At 33.8% G+C, this 22,940-nt stretch overlaps 1 protein-coding gene and 2 pseudogenes across 3 annotated transcripts in view; 2 read left to right on the top strand and 1 right to left on the bottom strand.

Annotated features, from left to right (window-relative positions):
* Window positions 1-426: 426 nt before the first annotated feature.
* PIAS1 (protein inhibitor of activated STAT 1) overlaps window positions 427-22,940 on the bottom strand; it is a 99,849-nt gene continuing 77,335 nt past the window's right edge. For 2 of the 3 annotated variants that reach the window (XM_036218222.1, XM_016140979.2), the window contains exons 9-14: window positions 13,230-13,390; window positions 11,613-11,743; window positions 10,701-10,881; window positions 6,719-6,861; window positions 4,969-5,006; window positions 3,922-4,375 (exon numbers count right to left, since the gene is read on the bottom strand). In XM_036218222.1, the coding sequence (XP_036074115.1) occupies window positions 4,082-4,375; window positions 4,969-5,006; window positions 6,719-6,861; window positions 10,701-10,881; window positions 11,613-11,743; window positions 13,230-13,390 (948 nt within the window). In that variant the 3' untranslated portion in view covers window positions 3,922-4,081. Of the gene's footprint in view, window positions 4,376-4,968; window positions 5,007-6,718; window positions 6,862-10,700; window positions 10,882-11,612; window positions 11,744-13,229; window positions 13,391-22,940 lie in introns of all 3 variants that reach the window. The other variant, XM_016140978.2, reaches the window with a different exon arrangement.
* On the top strand, window positions 7,963-8,081 carry LOC118600795 (annotated as a pseudogene).
* On the top strand, window positions 20,821-22,092 carry LOC107508899 (annotated as a pseudogene).

The following is a 22,940-nucleotide window of genomic DNA, read 5'->3' as shown; positions in this document are numbered from 1 at the left end:
TGTCCCTAATTAAGGATGTTCAGTGGTTAGGATTCTGATTTAAACCCCTGCCTCAGGAAAGTCTTTTATGCCACTTGGTGTCGGGGGGCTTCATGCTCATTCCTGAAATTCCAGTTGGCTTACCTAGCACCTAGTATTTTTAACAAAAAAGGCGATAGTGCTCTTAGCACAAAAATTGCAATGAAACAGATTTAAAACTAAACAGATGCTATGGTTCATCACAAAGCTAGCCATATTTCAATAAGAAAGGCGAATGATGGCTGTTCATTCATTACTTACCTCAAAGCATGTTGTAAAAGAATTACTTGTCATGCTTTGAAAGTTCTGGAGGAAACATGCAAATGTGCTTTGGAAGCACAAAGCATATCACTTTTCTCATAGGGACTGCCCCTTTTATACCCAGCAGTATATTTTACAGAAGACAAATTAACTGAAGGCTTTTCTTTTATTACATCTAAAGAGCTCTACATAAACAGGTAACATTCAATAGGTAAACAATTTTTTTCCAATGCATGTAATAAATATTTTCACTTGGTACTTTTATACAAACTGACATTGGTCTACTATACATTTTTAAAAGCCATTTTACTGGTTTGGCATGCGGTATGGAAATTCTAAGAGAGAAAGTTTTAAGGCAATGAATCACAGATTTAAGTTCATGGAATTTATGGTTACTTTTATATCTGTTTATATACATTTCCCCCTTTGTTAATTAAACAATTAACAGCAGCACACTCTGGGACCACCAGCTATTCTCCTTCCCTCTTTCTGAAATCTAAACTTTTTTTTTTCTTTAAGTAAAAAACAGAATTCAACATGTATTGATAAATCAAAATTCTTACTAAAATAATTTCAAATGTGCTTGAAAGTCCTGAAGATCTTGAAGTGTTTATGTATTTAAAACTGGATTTTTTTAAAAAAAACAATGTTCCTTCACAATTAGCAATTTAAAATTGGGATATATTTTCATTCGGTTTCAGACATCTTACTCAAAGGAAAATCTGCCAAGAAATCACATTTTCCAGAAGCTTTTGTGAATATTTCCTAAGTCGGTAATGATAAAATTGTGAAAATGTCTAAATTAGAAAAATTTTAATGCTCAAAATAAATTAGTCAACTAAGCGTGGCATGGTTAAGGTTCAAATAGTTTTAAAAAGATGTGTCCAATAATGCCCACAAAAGAACTAAAAGCCACTTCAACCCTGCTAGTCAAACAGCTATTTTACCAAAGTTGTGTGATACACATACAATACTGTACAGCAACCCAAACTTATGCACGCCTATTATGAACGACCAAGGCAAGGGGGGTCTACTTGCCTAAAGATTCTGAGAATCCTTGTTTGTCCACAAACAGCATGTCAAGGTTGGCATGGGTTGGGAGTAAGAGTGGGCTAAAAAATAAAAGAGATGAAATAACTATGTGCTTAAAAAAAAAACAAAACTTTAGACAATAAAAAGATGCAGTGCATGACTCTACTAATAATCACTACAGATCATGAAAGTCTGATTGACTAATATTGACCATGAGACAGAGTGATAGCTACTACTAATGTCAACAATTTGGAAAGTCAATAACTGAAGGGAACAAACTCCTTAGAGTGGAATGAACTAAAATAGACAACTGCATGGTTAGTTTCTCCTGTGGAGACATAACCAAAGCCACTAGACAAACATTTATTTCTCCCTATTACCTATTCTTCCCTTGGGTTGGTATAATGCAGGACACTGAGGGGAAATGAACCCTCTCTAAAACTGGGCTGAAGAAAGTACAGGAACAAGTTTTCAACCGGATCATTCAAAGAGTTTGTAATTCAGCATCGTACACAAAGTTATTGATCAGAATTTTGAGACCCTTAACATCAACAGAAAAAGAAAAAAAAAAAACAGAAATAAAGAGAACTATTCATTTTATCTTAGGTAGCTGAACAAAAATGTTTTCTGTTGCAATGTGAAATAAGAAGCAACTCTCCACAATTTAAGTAATTTATATCCCAATCCAAATTTAGACACAAATTATATTAGGTATTAGCCTAAGTTAATATGGCAACGAGAGTTTTTAAAATATTTACTCACCATAACACCAGATTCATTAAAAAACTTAACTATGTCCTGTTTTAAATGACAACAAATCTCTTTTTTTATTACGAATTGTTTAGTGACTAACTCTGCCATGTATGTGTGGAATACACATGCATAGGGGAAGACTATATAACTCACTTGTCACTCACACACACTTGTCTATAAATACATATATACACACACACATATACATATCAACACCAACTTGTTTTTCAAAATTCAAGTCAACAATTTAGTGGCAGAGATGCTGTAAAAAAACATATTTTTTAGATGCCACATAGTCATGTGAACCATTAATTTTATCATACAACCAAAGATACAGCCATCTTGAATTTATCTGGATTAAAGTAGGTCACTTTGTTACCACTGCAAGGTTTAAAATGACAATTTTATACACAAAGTTGGTCCTTCATCAACTCTGAGAACATTATAGCTGATATAAAAATCCAGTCTGGAAAACTGGTAATCGTTATGCCCCCTCTTTATCTTTTCTGTTAAACCTGCTAAACCTCTCAATCAGTTAAAAAATACTTCCCATATCTTCAGTTATTACCTGAAGAATGTAATACCTTCTCTGATGAGGATTTTGGAATACAAGTAGAACCACTTTTCCTTCTCTCCAGCTCTCAATCATCTCCTGAAAAACAGTTTTCACTATATTTACATGTTTCATTACTAATAAGAATAGATCAGACTGATCCATGAATTCTCAAAAAAATTAACTTTCTCATGTCATGCTTGTCTTTAAAAGATGAAAAATAAAACAATAGCTAAACAAAAAAGTACGCTTAGAACCAGAGTAAAATGCTAAGGATCAGCCCATTTTGAATTTCAACTGTTTATCAGATAGTAGATGTCCACAGATTGACATGTGTGGTGCACTGTATTTTCCAAAGAGAATTTAATTTTAGGATAATTGACTGTCTTCCTTTTTGGAGGTGATGTAATTTTACCTCTGTCAGCTGCACAAGACACCCAACAAGGCTTTCTAAGCTATTTTTACTTCCTACTTTGGTATGAAGATCTTACATGAAAACTTATTACCCTGTGGCCAAAAAAGCAGGTGTTCACAGACTTGGTTTAAATACATAATACTGGCAATCCAAATTTAGAATAAAGAACTAGACTAAAGTGTATTATTCACAGGTCTGCTAAGCCTACTCCTTTCCCAGACAGCTTTACTCCAAACTCTAAAAACATAGTCAGGGGTATCTAGCAAATAAGAGAGAATATGTGATGGAGAACATGCAATTGGGATAGTCAATAAAGATGCTCATATGTGAGTTCAAGACCTTCAAAGCACTTTGAAAGAAGCAGGCAACTGAGTTATCAACTGAATGCAAACTCTGGAGAAGGAACAGTAATGACAGAAAAATACACAGACACACACACACTGAACACACGAGCTATGTCCTGAAAATACACAGGGAATGCAGTGGGACAGATGAGATTTATAATTTAAGGCTGGATAAAATATGCACACACACAAACAGAATCCAAGTCTGTCATTTTTAGAAAATGGAAATTAAAACTGTACCCCTCCCACCCTCCCCACAACAAAGAAAAGCCCACAACTTAAAACTTCAGACATGCAATTCCTTTTCTGTTATTGCAAATAAAATAATGCCATTGAAGTAAAATAAAACCAAAACCATAGGACAAACGATGAAAAAAAAATCTTCAGAATCCAGAAAAAATTGAACTGAAGGTGGGTTGTGGGTACGTTTTTTTTTCTTTTTTTTCTTTTCTTTTCTTTCCTTTTTTTTTTTTTTTTTACAAGTGTTTTATCAGACAGGCAGTCTTAGATTTATATACAAAAGTAAAACTGAAAATATAGTTTTGTTCTCTGTACATTTCTTTTAATTTTTTCCCTAAAAAAAAGGAAAAAAACACACGTGTGTACTTTTCTAAACAGAATAAGGTAAAACATAGCACAAAGTTCTCTTCTCTCTGCCACGCTCTCTTAACCTGGGTAGGGGTGGGAGCAGCAGGGGCAGGGAAGTCAGTCCAATGAAATAATGTCTGGTATGATGCCGAAGATGGACGCTGTGTCTGTGCTGCTCCTGTTTGTGACGGTGTGGCCATGGCTCTCCCTTAGGCTGTTGGAGGACACGAGGCTGCTGTTACTGCCACTACTGCTGCCATTGGTGGTTGGCAGAGAAGTACTGCCTCCTGCACTTAACTGATCAAGAAACATCTGTGAGGAGGCATACGGAAAAAATCGAGACGAGTGTAAGAGGTCTTGATCATCCGAAACTGCTGCCGCTGCAGCAGCAAGGAGGGAGGTGTTGTAATGCTAGGGATGGGGGAAAAAAGACAACACAAATGTTAATTATATTTATAAATTAATAAGCTTTCTTTTCAGTAGAACGAAGTCCTAACTTTAATAGAGTCTGAGGATCCGGTGTTCCTGAAATATTTAATAAAACATTTTGCAAAATCAAATGGCCTTATGAAATAATTGCATTATTGGAGAGAAACTGTTGTATCTGAAATTGGGGAAAAAAATTAATAAAATTTTTATTGTTTTAATTTGTATTGCAAACAATTTTAAAGATTCTATTTTCAAAGAGCTATATGCCCAGATGTGGCAAGAAAAAGGATAGTCTACCCTCTTTCTCTTATGGAGATATTTGGCCAAGAAATTTATCAGTCAATATGATTTACTTCTCTGTTTTTTTATAAATCAGTACTGGAAACCAACAAATAGATATTATTCTTACTATATAGGCACAGCTGACAAATTTTTATTTAAATTCTTAAAACCTTAACAATACAGTAATGGGTATTACTACTCTGAATTTTCTAGAAAAATTTATTTTCTTTCTCTTGGCTTCATACTATACTTTTAAATATTTTAATAGACAATTAAAATGACATATAACATACCTGATTGTCTCCTGATAAGAAAGGAAAGAAATCTAATCCTGTAAGAGATAAAATTATTTCAGTTTTGAAAAAAAAAGTAAAAAAACTGTCCCAAATGTCCCAATACTTCAAAAACGCATGTAAATCTTAAACGCTAATTCTAATCCATTTAGAATTTTAAACATAGTAGAGTTCAGCTGAATGTTTTACATCCCTCTCTTCTCTAGATTACTAAGACTGAAGTCAAAGCTTTAGCAACGATGTGCCCTTCCCGACTCTATTTGTGGGACCTTGGGCTATAGGTGCCCTTGTTAGATCTAGCACTAATCCCTTAAATTGATAGTACTTTTCACCAAATGCTCTGACTCCTCTTAAGTAACCTTTCGATCTACTCTAATTTACTTCTTACAAGTACCTCATGAGGTATGTAATTATTTTTGCTCTCATTTTGTGGATGAGAAAGTTTGAAGTTAAGTTGTAGCATAGATTTTCTTTCTCTTTCTTCAATTTGCTTGCTTGCCACTATCTGTACCAGATTCTAATTCAGAGACTCTCCAGTGTCATAAGGTGGGAAGAGGTGTGAGGGGGTGTCTGCTGGGGTGATGGCTATTACAGAAAGACCAGCTCTGGTCCCTGGCTACAAGGAAGTCATGGCAAGTCTGCCTTTTCTAATTTGCATTCTTGTCCATATTGCTGAACATGTAATGCAACAAAGAACAAGTAAACCAACATGAATAAAATGCCCCATTATTACATCTAAACTTGGGAAAAAGTACAAGCAAATGTAGATAAAAAGATAATAGCAACACAAACACTTAGGGGATCCATCCACCAACTATATTAGAATAAATTATAACATGAGAACCTGCAAAATGTATAGCACCGTGGTTCTTGATAGTGAGATCTGGCAGTGGGCTAAGCGAAAAATAGGACTGCACTGTCCAATAGAGTAGCTACTAAAATCACATGATATGGCCATTTAAATTTACTACTATTAAATAAAATTAGAAATTTAGTTCAGTCATACTAGCCACACTCCAAATGCTCAGTAACCATATGTAGCTAGTGCCTACTATATTGTCCAGTACAGATTATAATATGTCCCTCATTGCAGAAAGCTCTATTGGATAGAGCTGAAATAGGGTTTTCAATATAAATTTTCTACAATGAGCATATATGGTCTTCTGTAATAAAAAAAAAATGCTCTTCAATAATATGGCTAATATACAAACTATTAAATTACAAAGATATGATAATAATTCTTCTTTATAATGTAAATGATTATGAATGTAAAATACACTGTACAAGTGAGCATACTGACATTATCAACTACTTTAAAAAAGAATCAGTTTCATTGGAACAAAAATTAACTTTCCAATGTCTCAATTCAGCATTATCTAAAATATTATACAACATAGTTATCCATAATACCTGTTGCATTATAACTGGATTCAGGGAACAAAAAATAATTTTCATAGATAGCAATATTCAAATCAATATATAAGAAGTCATCCAAAACAACTCTGAAGCCACAAAACCTAAAGATTATCACAGTAGTTTTACCACTGGCAGTAAAACACTGGCTACTGATGAAGGTACAAACAAGTAACGAGATCTGTGCTTACCTATGACCACAGCATATATTTCTCCCAGTTCCCTAAGTCCAAGCCCCTGTTGTCCCATCTTTCAATTCTTCCTTAGACTCACCCAGAAGACGACTATATTAATCAAAGGCATTCATAATGCTATGTGACAATGTAGAAGAACTCACCTTGTAAGTCATAAGGCATGGGTGTCATGTGGAAAGGATGCCTGTAGTCTTGGATGAGGGATGTGTTAATGTAACTTGTGTCTACAGCAGGGAGGCTTGGGGTGCGGGACACTGGAGATGCTTGATGTGGAAGACTTAATATGCTAGAAGAAGGTAAAGTTTGCATTACTTTCATGAGTCAGTTGAACTTTTAAGTTTAACAAACAAGGAAGCTGCATCTCACAATGAGTCCTAGCTTTTGTGCTAGAAATAAAAACAAAAGGAAAGCAATATATAATTTAGACTACCACAAAGGACTGGTTGGTTCCAGGAACTCTCAGATGCTCAAGTCCCTTAGTAGGCCCTCTATGTCCATGGGTTCTGCATCCATGGATTCAACCAACCACAGACCAAGGAAGAGACACAGACCAAGGAAGTGAATGTGAAGATACATAGGGCAGACTGTGTTAGGAAATAACTTGTATACTTACTAGCACTTTGCGGAGAAATAAATGAATGCAATAGCATCCAACATTCATAAATCATATGCTGTCTTTGGATCATAATTATTTATACTTTCTGAATGCAGGCGGAAGGCATGGCTGAGCCACTTCAATGGATAGAAATGAAAGGTATCTATAGCAGCCAAGATTCTGGAACCTTTTAAAAAATAAGCACTGGGCTGTCAGCTAGTAAAAGGTTTATGTGAAGTCCTTGCAAAGAAAACACATACAGCAAGACTGGGGAAATGAAGCAATCTGAGCAGCGAGGAGTTAACAACAGCTGGCGGCAAGACTTGTAAGCTTCAGGAGAACAAAAACTAGGTGCAGTTTATCTTGGTATATCCAATGCCTGCATAGCCACCAGCATGCTGTTTTACATAAAAGGCCTGCTGAATGAACGAAAGCAGAGAAATACAAGGGAAAGAGATGCTCCAAAATGAACAGGTGTGGAGAGGTTTCAAAGGGAGAACAGTATAAATGGAAAACGAAAAACAAAAAGAGGGTCTGGAATAGAGTGAAATGTTTAAGTAGCTGAATAGTCGAACCTTGTTTTCTTGCCAGAAATTAGTCAAAAAGCAAAAAGGAGGGAAAAAAATGAAATGATTTTGAAAAGAAAAAGAATTCTAATAGTCCTGAGTGCAAACATAAGGATCATGTGCTATCCTAACTGTTAGGAAGCTAACAGGTATATAAATCATAGAAAATAAAGTAAAAAAAAAAAAGACATATAGAGGTTGTCTTTTGCTTTTAAAACTTCATGTAGTCTACGGCCATGCCACTCTGAACATGCCCGATCTTGTTAGTTCTCACAAGCTAAGCAGAGTCAGGCCTGGTTAGTACTTGGATGGGAGACAATCTAGGAATACCAGGTGCTGTAGGCATTATTAAAAAAACAAACAAACAAACAAAACAAAAACAACAACAAAACTTCATGTAAAATACTAGGGGTGTGGAGATATAACTTTAATAGTACAGAATATTTTAAAAGGTGCTAAGGTTGGATTTCCAGGAATGGAGTTCTAGTTGTGACCATCTACCACATTTTATGAATGGGAGATGAAGCACGAAGTACACTCTCATCTGCTTCATAAAAATGTTTCATCTAATGGAAACAATTAAACCTCTCACATCTATAAAAAGTGCCATTTTCCATTAGCTGTCTCTTCTGACAATGCCTAAGGGATTACGAGAAAGAAGAAAGTAGTTGAAATGCTAGTCTTTGAAAACATCTTGGTATACCAAATAGCAAAGGAAATTTCTGGATGAATACTAAAAACTCAGCGGCTGAAGACAGCAAAGTGTTTTATATTTACTGATGTTTGCCTCTTTCTAATTCCTGCTTGGCTCCTTTCCTTCCCATTTTGTGACAACATTCTGAAATGCATTTCTACCTTTACAAAACACAATAACAAACAGGATATACTGGGTTTAGGCTTCTATTTATTGACTAGTCATTATTGTAAAATGGCCATTAGTACTGAATATGATGTTATTCTTCTAAAAATGTCAAACTTTCAGGTTGCTTGTTTAGTCTGAAAACACAGAAAGGTCTGCCATTTGCAAATACTATGTCTGGGTTGAATTAAGCACTGGGAAGCTCAGGAAGTAGTTAATGCATCTAATGTAATTTTCCGAATATAATAAACACAGCTCTTTCTGGAGAAACAGCAAAGTCAATATCCAAAGAAGAAATATTACATTTCTAAACACTCAAAAAACTTTCCTTTAAGACAAAATGTATATTCAGACAGTAAAATTATTGCATAGTTTATATATATATGACTATTAATATTCTAAAGAGTAAACTAACACATGTAATTATACATTTAGTCCATAAAGTATTTATATACCCAGAGATTTATGACATAACTTTTAATGTTGCAATTATGGCATTTAAAGAAATAAATATACGTATTTTGTCATGCTATGGTTTGATATTACATATAAAATATCTATAGAATCAAAATTCTATAGATATTTTTTCTAACTATGCCAGCTTCTGATAATTTGATTTTTCTTTTTCTCCCACTCAGATTTATAAAATAAGTATATGAAATAACAAGGTCAGGCTTGCTGGGTAACAGCCATCAAGGTAGGCTTTAATCAGAGGTGAATGTTCATAAAGTAGGATTTAAAGTAGAACGAGTGTTTAAATATTCATTTTGTTTAGAATAATGATACTGCTTTTAATGACTTTAATGCTGTCTGTATGCCGAGATAAGCTACTCTACAGTGAAAATATCAATCTGTGTAATGTGTTTGATTGTATTATGACGATTCCTGAAATAGTCAAAGTCCTCTAACAAGTGAGGAGCTAAATTTATTACGATTGTGCTTCTATTGTTGCAACTTTACCTTTCAAGTAACTACAAATATATTCAAATAGAAAATCTTTTCATCTCATCAAAGAATATCAAACCTGAAAACAATCTGATTCCAAGCACAGAAATGCATGCTCTTGGTCTGGTGCTAACTTTCCCTCTTAAACCTTGAAATCTGTACCAAAGCATTCTAATGACTATCCTTCTCTCATGTACATTCTTTCTCCAGGTGCTAGTTTGCTGGAAGGAGATGTTTTTTAATAACTCCTATTTGGTTACAACGGCCCATGTAATACTCCTGATACATACCTAAAAGGGGGCACATGTATTTCTAGCCTTTAGTGTACTACAACTGTGCTTCAGCAACACGTGAAGTCTTTTTGCTGAGAATCCCCAATGTGTCTCATGAGACTAACAACAGTCTAAGAGTACAACTAGAGTTAGCTATTTGTTTAACCATCTTCTACAAAATGTTAAACTCTTTAAGGTTAGGACTATACTTATTCATTTTATTATCACCCAATATTAACACGGGGTGTTTTACATAAAATAGTTAACAGTGTTTCGTGATTGAGCTAAAGCATAAAGGTACATTATTATTGATACGATACTAATGGGAAATGAGTCTGCAAAACAGAAAGCATGTCTACTGTAACTTAAGTCTTACACTTCTTTCAATGCCTGCCTTACACGTTCTGAGGCAGTTTTAAAGCCTTTATTTGGGCTGCTTCTGCTTTCTACTTGCAACACTCTACTTAGGGTTAATTTTACAGCATACATTTTCTAGTCTGAGTAAATATTCTAAATCCTATGAGCACCATTAGAATCACTTGGGAACTTACTAGAAATACAAATATTCTAAGTCCCTATTCCTGAATCAGATATGGGGTGGGGAACAATGTGTGTTTTAATAAGCCCTCCGGGTGATTCTGATGAACACCAGGTGATTCTGATGAAAACCACTGTATGAGAACCATTTTCTGGTATGATCAATACCATATCCAAGTGACCTTTTAATGCATTATCTTAACTCCTCAAGAATGTCACATACCTAGGGAAAACTCAACTTGTCCTCTGATTGCTAAGATTTACAATATTGAATAATCATTTCATTTGGCAAATCTTTTAATTCTACTTGCAAAATTAACTTTCACAATTTTTTGAGGGCTCTGCACTTACCCTTTATTATTTAGTGGTGATGTGGGAGATAGGGAAGGACAGGTCCTCTTGGCAGATGGCTCTTCCTCCTCTTCATCAGATGAACTGTCTATGGTTAGGTCAATCACCTCTACTTTCTTATTTTTATTTGAGGACTGGTGTTGAGAAGCCACCTGATGCTCCAGGGTAGAGCTCAAGCATCCTGTTTGGGAATGATTAAAACACAAGGCAAAAAAGACCTATGACATTTTTCTTTTTTTTCTCAGTGTGCTAATGGATTAATTTATCAGTTATAGTTTAGACTTACAATATTGCTGGGGTCAGAGAGTGGAAAACCAAGAGTGGCTCTGTTTTCCTAAGCTTAAAATTACCATTTACTATTAGTTGTTAAAGGATTTTTTTTGAAAAACAATCCTGAATTTAGGAAAACAATAAAAATGTATGTCCACTTCAGAATAAAAGCTGTTTCGAGGGCAAAGACTATATAGTACATATGTTTACCAGTACGGTACCTGATATACTTAAGAAATGTTATGGTAACATTTTTTAAAATCATAGCATCTTTCCAGCAAAACCATACTAAAAGCCAGGAAAAAAAATGTAAATGAGGAAACATTCATGATTCTATACCAAATCTGTTAAAAATTTAAAAGGCTACTATTTCAAAAGCCTGACTTTACAAAGACTTATTAGATTATGTTACTTTGAAATTTTATACCATATAATTTTGAAAGCTGGCAAAAAAGTGAGTTTAAAAGAAGTTATACTACTTTTGAACATTTAATCAATAATTTAATAAGAGTTACTGAGCTATCCATAAACTGATGTTTTTTGTTTTTTGTTTTTTTAAATAAAATTTGGGCATTTCAATATTGAAAGCCAAGGCTTTACAACAGCAAAACTGCCCCACCCTTCTGGAAAACTAATACTCACCATCAACTCCATTGTAAGAGGCAGAAACTTCCTGTACTTCCTTTTTTGATCTCATAGGCGCCCAAGAGCCATCCTCCTTAAACTGTATTTCATCACAATCTGTACAGTATTTTAGGATTTCCATAAACAAGCTATAAGAAACAATTTAGCCTTTGAATATCACATTCTACATGCAGATACAATTATTACTGTTCAAAAACATTCAACCTATGTTTTGTGCAAGTATAAATAAGAAAGAATAAGTGGAATGGACAGGTTATTTGTTCTCAAAATCTAGGGCTAAATAGAAAAAGTTATTTTTCTTCTTTATACTTTTTTTACATAGTCCAAATTGCCTACAATAAACATCTTATTTAATAAACTGAAGCAATACATACAAAAATATGTATTGAATGGCGTCTCCTTGATAAATATGCAGATATTAAAAAACACAATTTGCAAAATGTGTGTAAAATTAACGGTCAAATGCTTAAGTTATAATGTTAAATAAAACCAAAGGATAGAAAATATTAATATTTCACAATTATGTGAAAACAAAAATCAGAAAACACCATCATAAAAACTTTCAATTTTCCTACATTTTTCAATTTTTCTTTAAATGTGTATATGTATATATATGTACACATGTGTATATATATGATTTTTAAAATAAGAAAAGTCCCAGTTGATGGAGGAATCTGAAGCAATATAATATAGAGTTGGTAGAATATTACTATTTGATTCAGATTTATTAGTGATCATTGTTATCCCTAAAAAATTAAACATAAAATTCACTCCCCTTCCCCATTAATTTAACATCTTTTAGGCTCTGGGTTACCCTTGTATTGCTAAATGTACTCCATTCCTTATGTCACATCTTCAGACTCCTATATTTTCTTAAATACTATAGATAAGCTGCCTTAAGTGTTTTACTAGAGAGTACAGGAAATTAAGACATTTCCCCCCCATAATTTCTCTTTGTTCTGTGGCAAAAAAACAGGAGAAAGGAGGCTAAAGAATAGTGTAAAATTTAGAAGACATTCCAAGATGTCTGGTAGGACAGATAAAACATAGGGGTATTAAAAATTCTTGCTGTGAAGCTATAGGTGGACAAGAAAGATGGAGACAATTATTTCAGAGGAAATAGAAAAACAAAGTAAGCTGCTATTCATTCAGTGTGCTGATCTGTTTGAGGAGCCCCTACAGCTGGGAAGTATAATGGACCATGACTGAAGCATAAAAAAATCTCCAAAAACAGGCCAATTTCTACAAAAAAGTCCAATTTTTGGTGACCTTAAGTTAACCAGAGGTTTATAACTCTCATTCTTTAAAACGGTCTGCTTGTCTGGGAAAGGTGTAAGCATACCCTGTTTAGAACCATTGTTGTTTTAAATGGTAAATGTCAGGAAGCTCTAACAGTAAAGCATACATTTCCAAAACAAGAAGACATCAAGTTAAAAAGGAAAAATGCTCATAATATTACTTACTTTGGAAAATACTGATTTTCAAAATCATGAAAATCCTAAAAATATATAACTCAGAAAACACAACCTGTAGAATTTTCATCCCAAACCTGATGAATAACTAACTCAGATAATGTCATTTCAAGGCAAAAGGAAAAGCTTTATATTGACATACCCATCAATAATAAGGTGTTCATATGGAGCCTTCTTATCACAAACAGGACAAACCCAAGTTGGTTTTTTCTCATTCATCTGAATATAAAGAGTTGCATCAAAACACTGCAGATGAGAACATGTAAGGGCCCGACATGGAATTGTCAGCCGCATTTTACCAAGCTTTAAAAGAGGGAGACAAAATTAAGTATTAGACAACTGTTGATCAAAATTTAAGTTTTCAAAAAATTTCCTGAAGCATAATGTATATGTGTTCTGATTTTAAGCATATTGTGTTTACTTTTCCTCAATACAGAAGAACATTAAACACATTTTTCTGTGGAAAAACTACAGGTTAAAAACTTACAGTATTTCTTTGAATATTAAACAGTGACTATGAAAAGTCCATAGCAAGGGTTGTTTACCCTCACTCCAAAGCTCACAGATCAGCTTTACGGGGGAAGGTCCATAACTTGAAATAATATTCAAAATTGTGTAAGTGTGTGTATTTTTCTGGAGAGAGTGCTTCTACCACATTCTTAGAGTAGTCCCTGATTCCAAACAGTTAAACATTTTACTAGATTTCAGAAAGGAAAAAAATACCTTATTAAATATTGTAGTACACAAATACAATGACATTTACTATCAAATTGATATCTAAATGAGAGTAGTTTGTAGGTCAAAATGAACTGAATGGCAAGCATCTCCTACAATGTTTGACTTAATTGCTAGCGGCAACTCTGAGAAGAAAGCCAAGTGTGGGTACTGTCTGTATGTCCTCCCTCACTGGGCACCATCACAGGCAATTCAGCAAACACTCCCAGGAAATCAAGACCCTAGACCCCTAGCACCTCCAACATGTTATGAGACTTCATCTTCTTGCTCGGAAAATGTTTCTTAAGCTGACATAGGTTGAGTCTGTACTATGAATAATAAAATCTGCTTCATCTGGTACTTGAACTTCTAGCTTTGATTGAAGGCAGAGAAACTGCCCAGAGGCCTTCCCAGGGGAGCTGCCACGTAACAACCCCCTTCCCTGGAAAAGGTTGGATTACCACTGTGGGGTCTCCAGAGGCTACAATGGCCATACACAGGCAATACCTTGTTTTAGTGCACTTCACTTTATTTTGCTTCACAGATGTTGAGTTTTTTACAAATCGAAGACAAGACCCTACACCAGCAAAAAGATTACAACTCACTTTACTGTGGTGGTTTGGAACTGAACACGCAATATCTCTTACATGCCTGAAGTATAGAAGTTATCTACTTTCGACAACCACATTTGCTAAATACCAGGAAAAGATTTTCCACATATTTGCGAGCTTAGAAAATATAGACTTGAAAAAGATATGAGTAAAATGGGGGGTGGGGGGGGGAAGGAAAATATTCTTGGCTTAGAAGAATTTCAGGAAAATGTGCAATTTCCTAGTCTACCAAGGAAATTAACTGTCATTTGGGGCCCCCTAAATTATTGTTCTGGTACCAATGATTTACTGTGCTTCTAGGAAAGGCCCTTAATTTTCCAGGCCTCCTTTTCTATCTCTAAGGTAACACTGTTTCCTCCTTACTTCAACAGGATGTAGTAATGAAGAATATAAAAGGACACAAAATGTACCATAAACCAGTTTATAGTATAAGTAGTATGGATAAAAGAAGCGCAGAGAAAACTTATAGTTCCCTTCTCTGTGCTCCAAACTATACCCTGCATATGATTATACTATTTATATACATGTCTCTTCCTACTAGAGATTCATTGGACTCATCTCCTTAGCCTCAGCACTTCCTGCAGGAAGATGGTCTGGTGCACTGATAAGGCTTCAGCATGCAAAGTGAGAAGTTTTAGAAGGCATCATTCATGGAGTGTGCACAGGCTGTATGCAGCATTTGAGCAGAAGTTCTGGAGTTAAGACTATCCGGGTTTGGTTCCTGGCCTCACTACTAACTGTGTGAATCCTGAATGTTATTTAGTCTCTCTGAGCCTCAGTTTTGTAAAATGTATATCATATGATTGTAGGATTTAAATTGTTTATTGCATAGTACCTAAAACATAGTAAGTACCCAATATATATGTCACCCATTATTAAAGTACAAGAACATATTTGCTTCAAATCACTTTGTAAACTGCTAGGAGAGCCACCCAAACCTCAGCTCAGTCATTCTTTTATTCTGTGCTCACACAGTATTAAACAATTTCATGACTACCCTTCTATACTTCCATTCAACTTTTATGTTTTGATTTGCATAAGCACCTGATGAAAAGGCAAAAAGAACAAACTAGTATTTATAACAGAAGAGCATCTATTTACCATTAGCCAAGGCATACTTCATTAGTCCAAATAGCACCCTGGTTGGTGGTACTAAATTAATTTTTTATATCCTAAGTCAGACCTTAACTTAGCTGTTAAGTGCAAAATTCCTACTGAGCAGGTAGTTTTGCTACTATCATAATACTAAGTAGAGAAATCAGAGACTAAGAATCCTAGACCAATAAATAGTAGACAAGGTTCATGTACTACCTAACTAGTAGGCTACTTCTGATAATTTATAAAAACAATGGATATGAAAATAAGTTCTTCATCCCACATATCTTCATCTCTATAATCCCCAGTTGTCAGTTCATCTTTTTAATCAGAGAGCAACTCTCAAGTCTTCATGATCTACCAAAGTGACAAGTTTACCCTACAGTATTTTTAAGGAATACTGCTACATGAATGATGCAGAAAGGACATTTATAAGTAGGCATAGAAAAGAAAAAGTTTACTTTCAAATGCATTATTACACAAATGCCTTGCTTCAAAAAATCATAAAGTAAATATTATATGATAATCCTCATATTTCTGATTTTTAAACACAATCACTAAATTCTAAATACTTCTCTCTAAAAAAAAAATGATTTCTCTGATTTGGTTACCAGGAAAGAAGTTGGGCTTTGAATAGCTTCATCTTATTACAAACCTTCCTCTTCTTTTTCTAGGATGTGATGCATATTTGCATCATTTGTGAATGAACACTGCAAACAACTAATGCCATTAACCTTACTATAACATAACAGTGCTATATTAGTAAATGATGATGCTGCAAAAGAGAAAATACCTAAGCTGGATAAATTTAAACTAGCTTCTATCAAAAGAATCCTAATCTTTGTAAAAAGAAATAGTGTGATATTAATAACTTCACTTGTTTCATATCATCATCAATATTTCATAAATGTATTTCCATGGAGATTTTTTTTCTTCATTAATTCCAAGTCATTTGTATTTGAGTTTGTAAGTTTGAGGAATATCTCACAAATCAGGTTCTGAAACATTCTTCTAGCTCTATTTTTAATAAATCAGAATGAAAATTTTCCAAAGAGTAAAAACATTTTTAATTATTTTCATTGCCTTTAGCTAAATAGCACACAAACAGAAACTCATTAATTTTGAGATGTGTACATCACAAGAACAATTTAAATGCACAGTCAGACATCATATTTACATATTTCAAAGAGAACAAATCTCTTTTATTATTCTATAAATTTGACATATAGATGAGTTGTCATTATTTTTATTTTTGGAGTAAAAATACACCTAAAATATATTGCCTTACTATTCCAGAATTGTAAAGGAATTGTCCCTTTAACCAAATAGAAATCTATAAAATTATTATAATTATGGATTATATATAGTTTTTCTATGATCTAAATTTTGAAAGCAGATGTGAATTTAAAATGAACTGCTAATACTATTGAAACTAAAAAAGGGAGGATGGGGGGAATATGAAAAGAAAAATTAAAAAGCTGGCCCACTAAATTAAGAGGTACAAAGAGCAAAATGAGACTAATGTTTTCTAGTAATATAGAGATCACCTGAACTATAAAATTCAAAACTACTTCTATAAATAAAAATGTCAGGATTTATACTGTAGTGCTTATTTATGTTTCGCCTATGTGCTAAATGATAAAAACATCATACACAATAGCACAGCTGTAAACACTTTCAAAATGAGACTGCAGAAAAAAGCAAGACTTCTCCCAGTGATTTAAATGGGAGATGAAACATGCACTTTTCTAAATTTATCATATTCTCTGAACTGGTGTTTTATAATGGAATAGGGTGTCAAGGAATCATATGGAGGGAAGGGTGAATTTAAAAATCAGGATTTTTGGGAAAGAGGGTATATAACTTAATTTTTTTTTTTTTTTTTTTTTTTTTAAATCTTTGTCTTCTTCCTACCCTCCACTTACCTGGTCTCTGAACCATTTTTCTAAATGTTAAAAATACCAGATTCCTTTATATCACAGTCTGTTAAAACATTTATTTGCTTACTTAAAAGTCAACCATACATACCCCCAGCCAATATTTTTATTGTGGTAAAAAACACATAATATTAAATTTATCACTTTAACCATTTTTAGGTGTACAGCTCAGTAGTGTTAAGTATATTCAAACTATTGTACAACAGATCTCTAGAACTTTTTAGTCTTATAATAGTGAAACTCTATACCTACTCAACACTAACTCTCCCTCCCCCCAGTCTACTCTCTTTCTATGATTTTAATCACTTTAAATACTTCATATGAGTGGAATTATACAGTATTTGTGCTTTGGTGACTGGCTTAATTTGCTTATCATAATGTTCTCGAGGTTCATCCATGTTGTGGCAAATGACAGGATTTCCTTCCTTTATATTAATGATGCATAAATGCTGTATGTATATACCACATTTTCTTTATCCATGTATCTCTTGATGGACATTTGCATTGCTTCCACACCTTAGCTACTGTGAATAATGTCATGATGAATAAGGGTGTGCAAATGATCTCTCCAAGATTCTGCTTTGAATTCTTTTGGATATAAACCAAAAGGAACTGCTGAATCATGTGGTAATTCTATTTTTAATTTTTTAAGAAACCACCATACTGTTTTCCATAATGGCTGCAACATTTTACATTCCCACCTATAATGCACGAGGGTTCCAGAGCATCCACATCTTTGCCTACATTTAATATCTTCTGTTCTTTTGATAGTGGCCATCCTGATGGATGTGTAGTGGTATCTCATGTGGTTTTGATTTTCATTTCTTTAATGATTAGTGATGCTGAACATCTTTTCATATGTGTGTTGGCCATTTGTGTATCTTTGGATAAAGTCCTTTGCTCATTTTTTAATTAGGTTGTTTTTTTCTTGAGTTGTAGAAGTTCCTTATATTTTCTGGATATTAACTCCGTATCGGATACATGATTTGTAATTATTTTCTCCCACTCCATAGGTTCTTTTTCTGTTGATTGTTTCCTTTGACAAGTGGAAAAAATTTAAGTTTGTTATAGTCCCACTGGTCTATTTTTGCTTTGTTGCCTGTGCTTTGTTGTTGTATCCAAGAAATCATTGCCGAATTCAATTGAAGCTCTTTTCCCATGTTTTCTTCTAGGAGTTTAATAGTTTAATGTCTCACACTGTAGTTTTTAATACACTTCATTATTTTGTACATGAACATGTAGTTTTCCTAAAACCATTTGTTGAAGAGACCGTTTTTTTCTTCATGGAGTAGTCTTGACATCCTGTTAAAGTCATTTGGACACATATGCAAGAGTTTGTTTCTAGGGTTGCTATTCTGTTCCATTAATGGGTCTATGTTATCCATCTTCATATCAGTACTGCACCATCTTAATTATTGTTGCATTGTAGTATGTTTTGAAATCACAGAGTGTAAGGCCTCAAACTTTGTTCTCATTAAAGGACTGTTTTGGTTATTTTGGGAGTCCCTTGAGATTACATAGGCATTTTAGAATTTTTTTCTCTCTTTTTGTTAAAAAAAAAAAATGCATTGAATCTGTAGCTCACTTTGGGTAGATGGATATTTTAACAATATTAAGTCTCCCAATCCGTGGGTATGATGTTTTGCCAGTTATTTGCATTTTCTTTGATTTTTTTTAGTAATATTCTGTAGTTTTCACTGTAAAAGTCTTTCATTTCCTTGTTTAATTTATTCCTAAATATTTTATCCTTATTGATACTACAGTAAATGGGGCTGTTTCTTAATTTCCTTTTCCAATTGGTTGTTGATAATGTACAGAAATGCAACTAATTTTTGACTGTTGATTTATAACCTGCAGTACTGCTAAATTTATCAGTTTAAAGAGGTTTTTTATACTCTTTAGGACTTTCTACACGAAAGGTCATGTCATCTGCAAACAGCGATATTTTATTTCTTCCTTTCCAATTTGTATGTCTTCTTTCTTTTTCTTGTTGAATTGCTATGGCTAGAACTGCCAGTATTAAGCTGAACAGTAGTGGTGAGAATGGGTATCCTTGCCTTAATTCTGATTTTAGAGAAGGAGCTTTCAGTTTTTCCACATTTAGTATGATGTTTGCTATGGGCTTTCCAGATATGGCTTTTATTATGTTTAGAAAGCTTCCTTCTATTCTAGTTTGTTGAGTGCTTTTATCAGAAAAGGATGTTGAATTTCGTTGAATGCCTTTTCAGTATCAATTGAGATGATCATATGGTTTTTATCATTTTCTTAACATCATATATTATATTGATTGATTTGTGTATGCTGAACCATCCTTACATTCCAGCTGTAAATTTCACTTGGTCATGGTGTATAATCCTTTAAGTGTGCTGATGAATTCAGTTTTTTTGTTTAGGGTTTTTGCATCAATATTCATCAAAAATATTAGTATGCAGTCCTTTCCCTGCCCTTGTTTGTCTTTGGTTTGGGGATCAGGGAAATACTGGCCTCACAGAATGAATTTAGGAATATTACTTCCTCTTCAATTCTTTGGAATAGTAAAAAAAATTGGTGTTGATCCTTCTTTAAATGTTTGGTATGATTTTCCAGTGAAGCCATGAGGTCCTGGGCTTTTCTTTATTGGGAGGTTTTTGATAGCTGCTTCGATCTCCTCACTAGTTATAGATAGTCTGTTCGGATTTCTTATTTCTTCATGATTTAGTGTTGGTAGGTTATATGTCTCTAGACATTCATTTATTTTTCCTAGCTTATCCAATTTGTTGGCATATAATTACTCATAGTAGTCTCTTATAATCCTTTTAATGTCTGTCATGTCAGTTGTCATGTCTCTTTCATTTCTAATTTTAGCCTTTGAGTCTTCCCTCTTTTTATCTTAGACTAGCTAAAGGTTGTCAATTTGTTGATCTTTTCAAAAAACCAATGGTTGGCCTCACTAATGTTTTTTTTCTATTGCTTTTCTATTATCTATTTTGTTTATCTCTGCTCTAATCTTTATTGTTTCCTTCCATTTCATGACTTTGGGTTTACTTTACTTTTTCTAATTTCTTCAGGTGTAAAGTTAGAATGACTTGAGATCTTTCTTCTTTTTCAATATAAGCATTTAGTACTATAAACATCCCTCTTCCTACTGCATTTGCTACATCCCGTAAGTTTTGGTATACTGGGTTTTATTTTCATTTGTCTTCTGATATTTTCTAAATTCCCTTGTGATTTCTTCTTTAACCCATCGGTTAAGAGTATGTTGTTTAATTTCCACACATTTGTGGATTTTCCTGTTTTCCTTGTGCTATTGATTTCTAGTTTCATCCCACTGTGATCAAAGAAGATACTTCGTATAATTTTAATCTTTAATTTGTTAAAACTTGTTTTGTGGTCTAACATGTGCTCTGTTTTGGAGAATGTTCACCTGTACTTGCGAAGAATGTATATCTGCTGTTGTTGGGTGAAGTATTCTGTATAAGTTTGTTAAATCCAATTGGTCTATAATATTGCTTAGTTCCTCTGTTTCCTCAATGACCTTCTGTCTTGTTGTTTTATCCAGAACTGAAAGTGAAGTATTGAAATCTCCTACTGTTATTGAGCTGCTGTCTATCTTGCCCTTCAGTTTTGTCGATGATTACATATTTGGAAAAGAGTTTTTAATAATAATATATAAAGCCTGGAGTCAAAATATTTTCCCTAAGAAATGGCTATAGTAATGAATAAAAAGATAGAAGGATATATACAAAATGATAGGATTTAGTGGTTTTTAATAACTTCATTGTATCTTTTCTATAATATAGAAAAGTTTAATAATGAACAAGAGTTCTCTTAGCAATTATAAAACAGAAAAAAATTTTTTAAAGGAGCTATGTAGCCTTTGCTCCAAGGTGGCCCTGGAGGCTCAGTAGCAGCAGCTCGAGATCTTACAGAAGATGAAGAAAAAGTGGAAGATTCAATAATTGAAGATAAATATGATGAAGCAGAGGTGGAAGAAGATGAACCCACAGATCTGACAGAAGATAAGGAGGAAGAAGATGTATCTAGTGAATCTGAAGTTTCACTAAGTGCAGATACAACTACTGTTTTTGAAAGGAGATTTTCCAGCAAATATGAAATTCCTGGAAGGCTTTACAAACAAGGGTACAGAAGATTTTATTGTTGAATCCCTAGATGCCTCATTCCATTATCCTTACGACTACCAGTTTTATATCCAGAATTTCACAGCTCTTCCTCTGAACACTGTAGTGCCACCCCAGAGACAGGCAACTTTTGAGTATTCATTCCTTCATTCCTGCAGAGTCCATGGATGGATGACCCTTTGGTCTAGTCATCAATATGAACTACAAAGACTTGAAGAGTAATGTCCTCCAAGGTGCTGTCTTCAATCAAACAGTTAGAATTATTAAAAAAGAGGATGAGTCAGATGGAGAAACAATTTTTATGTGTATGTTCCTTGCTGGTCTTGGGCTCTTGGTTGCTGTTGGCCTTCCTCAACTCCTAGAATCTAGAAAGCGCAAGAGACCCATAAAGAAAGTAGAGGGGTACATCAAGTCAGAATGATGCTGACATGAGTTAAATTCCTCAGGAAACTTTGAATCAGATCATTAAAGCATCAACAAAAAGGTTGCCCAAGAAATGGGCACAGAGGAGATCAGTGGGATCTGATTAGTAAATGTTCCTTTGAGGAACATTTCAGTCTTCACTTAACCTGCCCTAATGTTTTTTGGCCTGATGGGAATTAGTACAGAGAAGCTATATCACCACAGAAGGCAACTACTACTTATGTTTGGACTGAGCAATCAGAGTCTATGGTGATAATATTGCTGAAAGTGCACTGCATTCATTTTTCTAAAGTAACAAATCTGTTTTTTTAAAACCATTAAAATCTGTGTGCATGTATATGTATGTGAGCAGTTGGTCTTACCAGAATCATTGATGAACTACCTGAAGTATGCCTTTAGAATACTAAATAAAATGCTATTGTCTCTTCCCCCCCCAAAAGGAGCTATGTACAGTACAAGTATTATAAACTAATTCATGAACTAATTACTTTTTCATATTGTGTTTGAGGTTTTATAAATTACAAAAGGCTAAGATGAAGAACGAACATTTAATTTCTGTTTAAATTCTTTGTTTCTTCATCTTAGATAGTAGGATTTCAACACTAAAACCTTTCAATATCAGGCCTGCCTGAACAATCCAGGCAAATCAGGAAACAGCTGTGTCCTCTTATTCTTCATACTTTCTCCCTCATTTAGATATAATTAATTTGATTAATTATACACAAAAGATAATCAAAATGTCAAAGTAATTTACTCTTAGTTTTTCAAATATTTTTGTATAAAAGCCACATTCAACTCACTCCTACTATTAGCAAGACTAACATAAAACTACTTAAAAAATAAACCTCAAGAACACAATTTTTGGGAAACTTTTTAAATACAAGTTTAATTATTTGGTATGTCTTGGGCATTATGTTGATTCTGTACAAATGATTGATTCTGACCTCATTTTCTG

Source organism: Rousettus aegyptiacus, unplaced genomic scaffold (assembly GCF_014176215.1).
Source record: "Rousettus aegyptiacus isolate mRouAeg1 unplaced genomic scaffold, mRouAeg1.p scaffold_m13_p_3, whole genome shotgun sequence".
In the NCBI taxonomy this organism is placed as follows: Eukaryota; Metazoa; Chordata; class Mammalia; order Chiroptera; family Pteropodidae; genus Rousettus; species Rousettus aegyptiacus.
The sequence above is the reverse complement of the archived record's forward strand: the minus strand, read 5'-3'. Positions and strand labels throughout refer to the sequence as shown.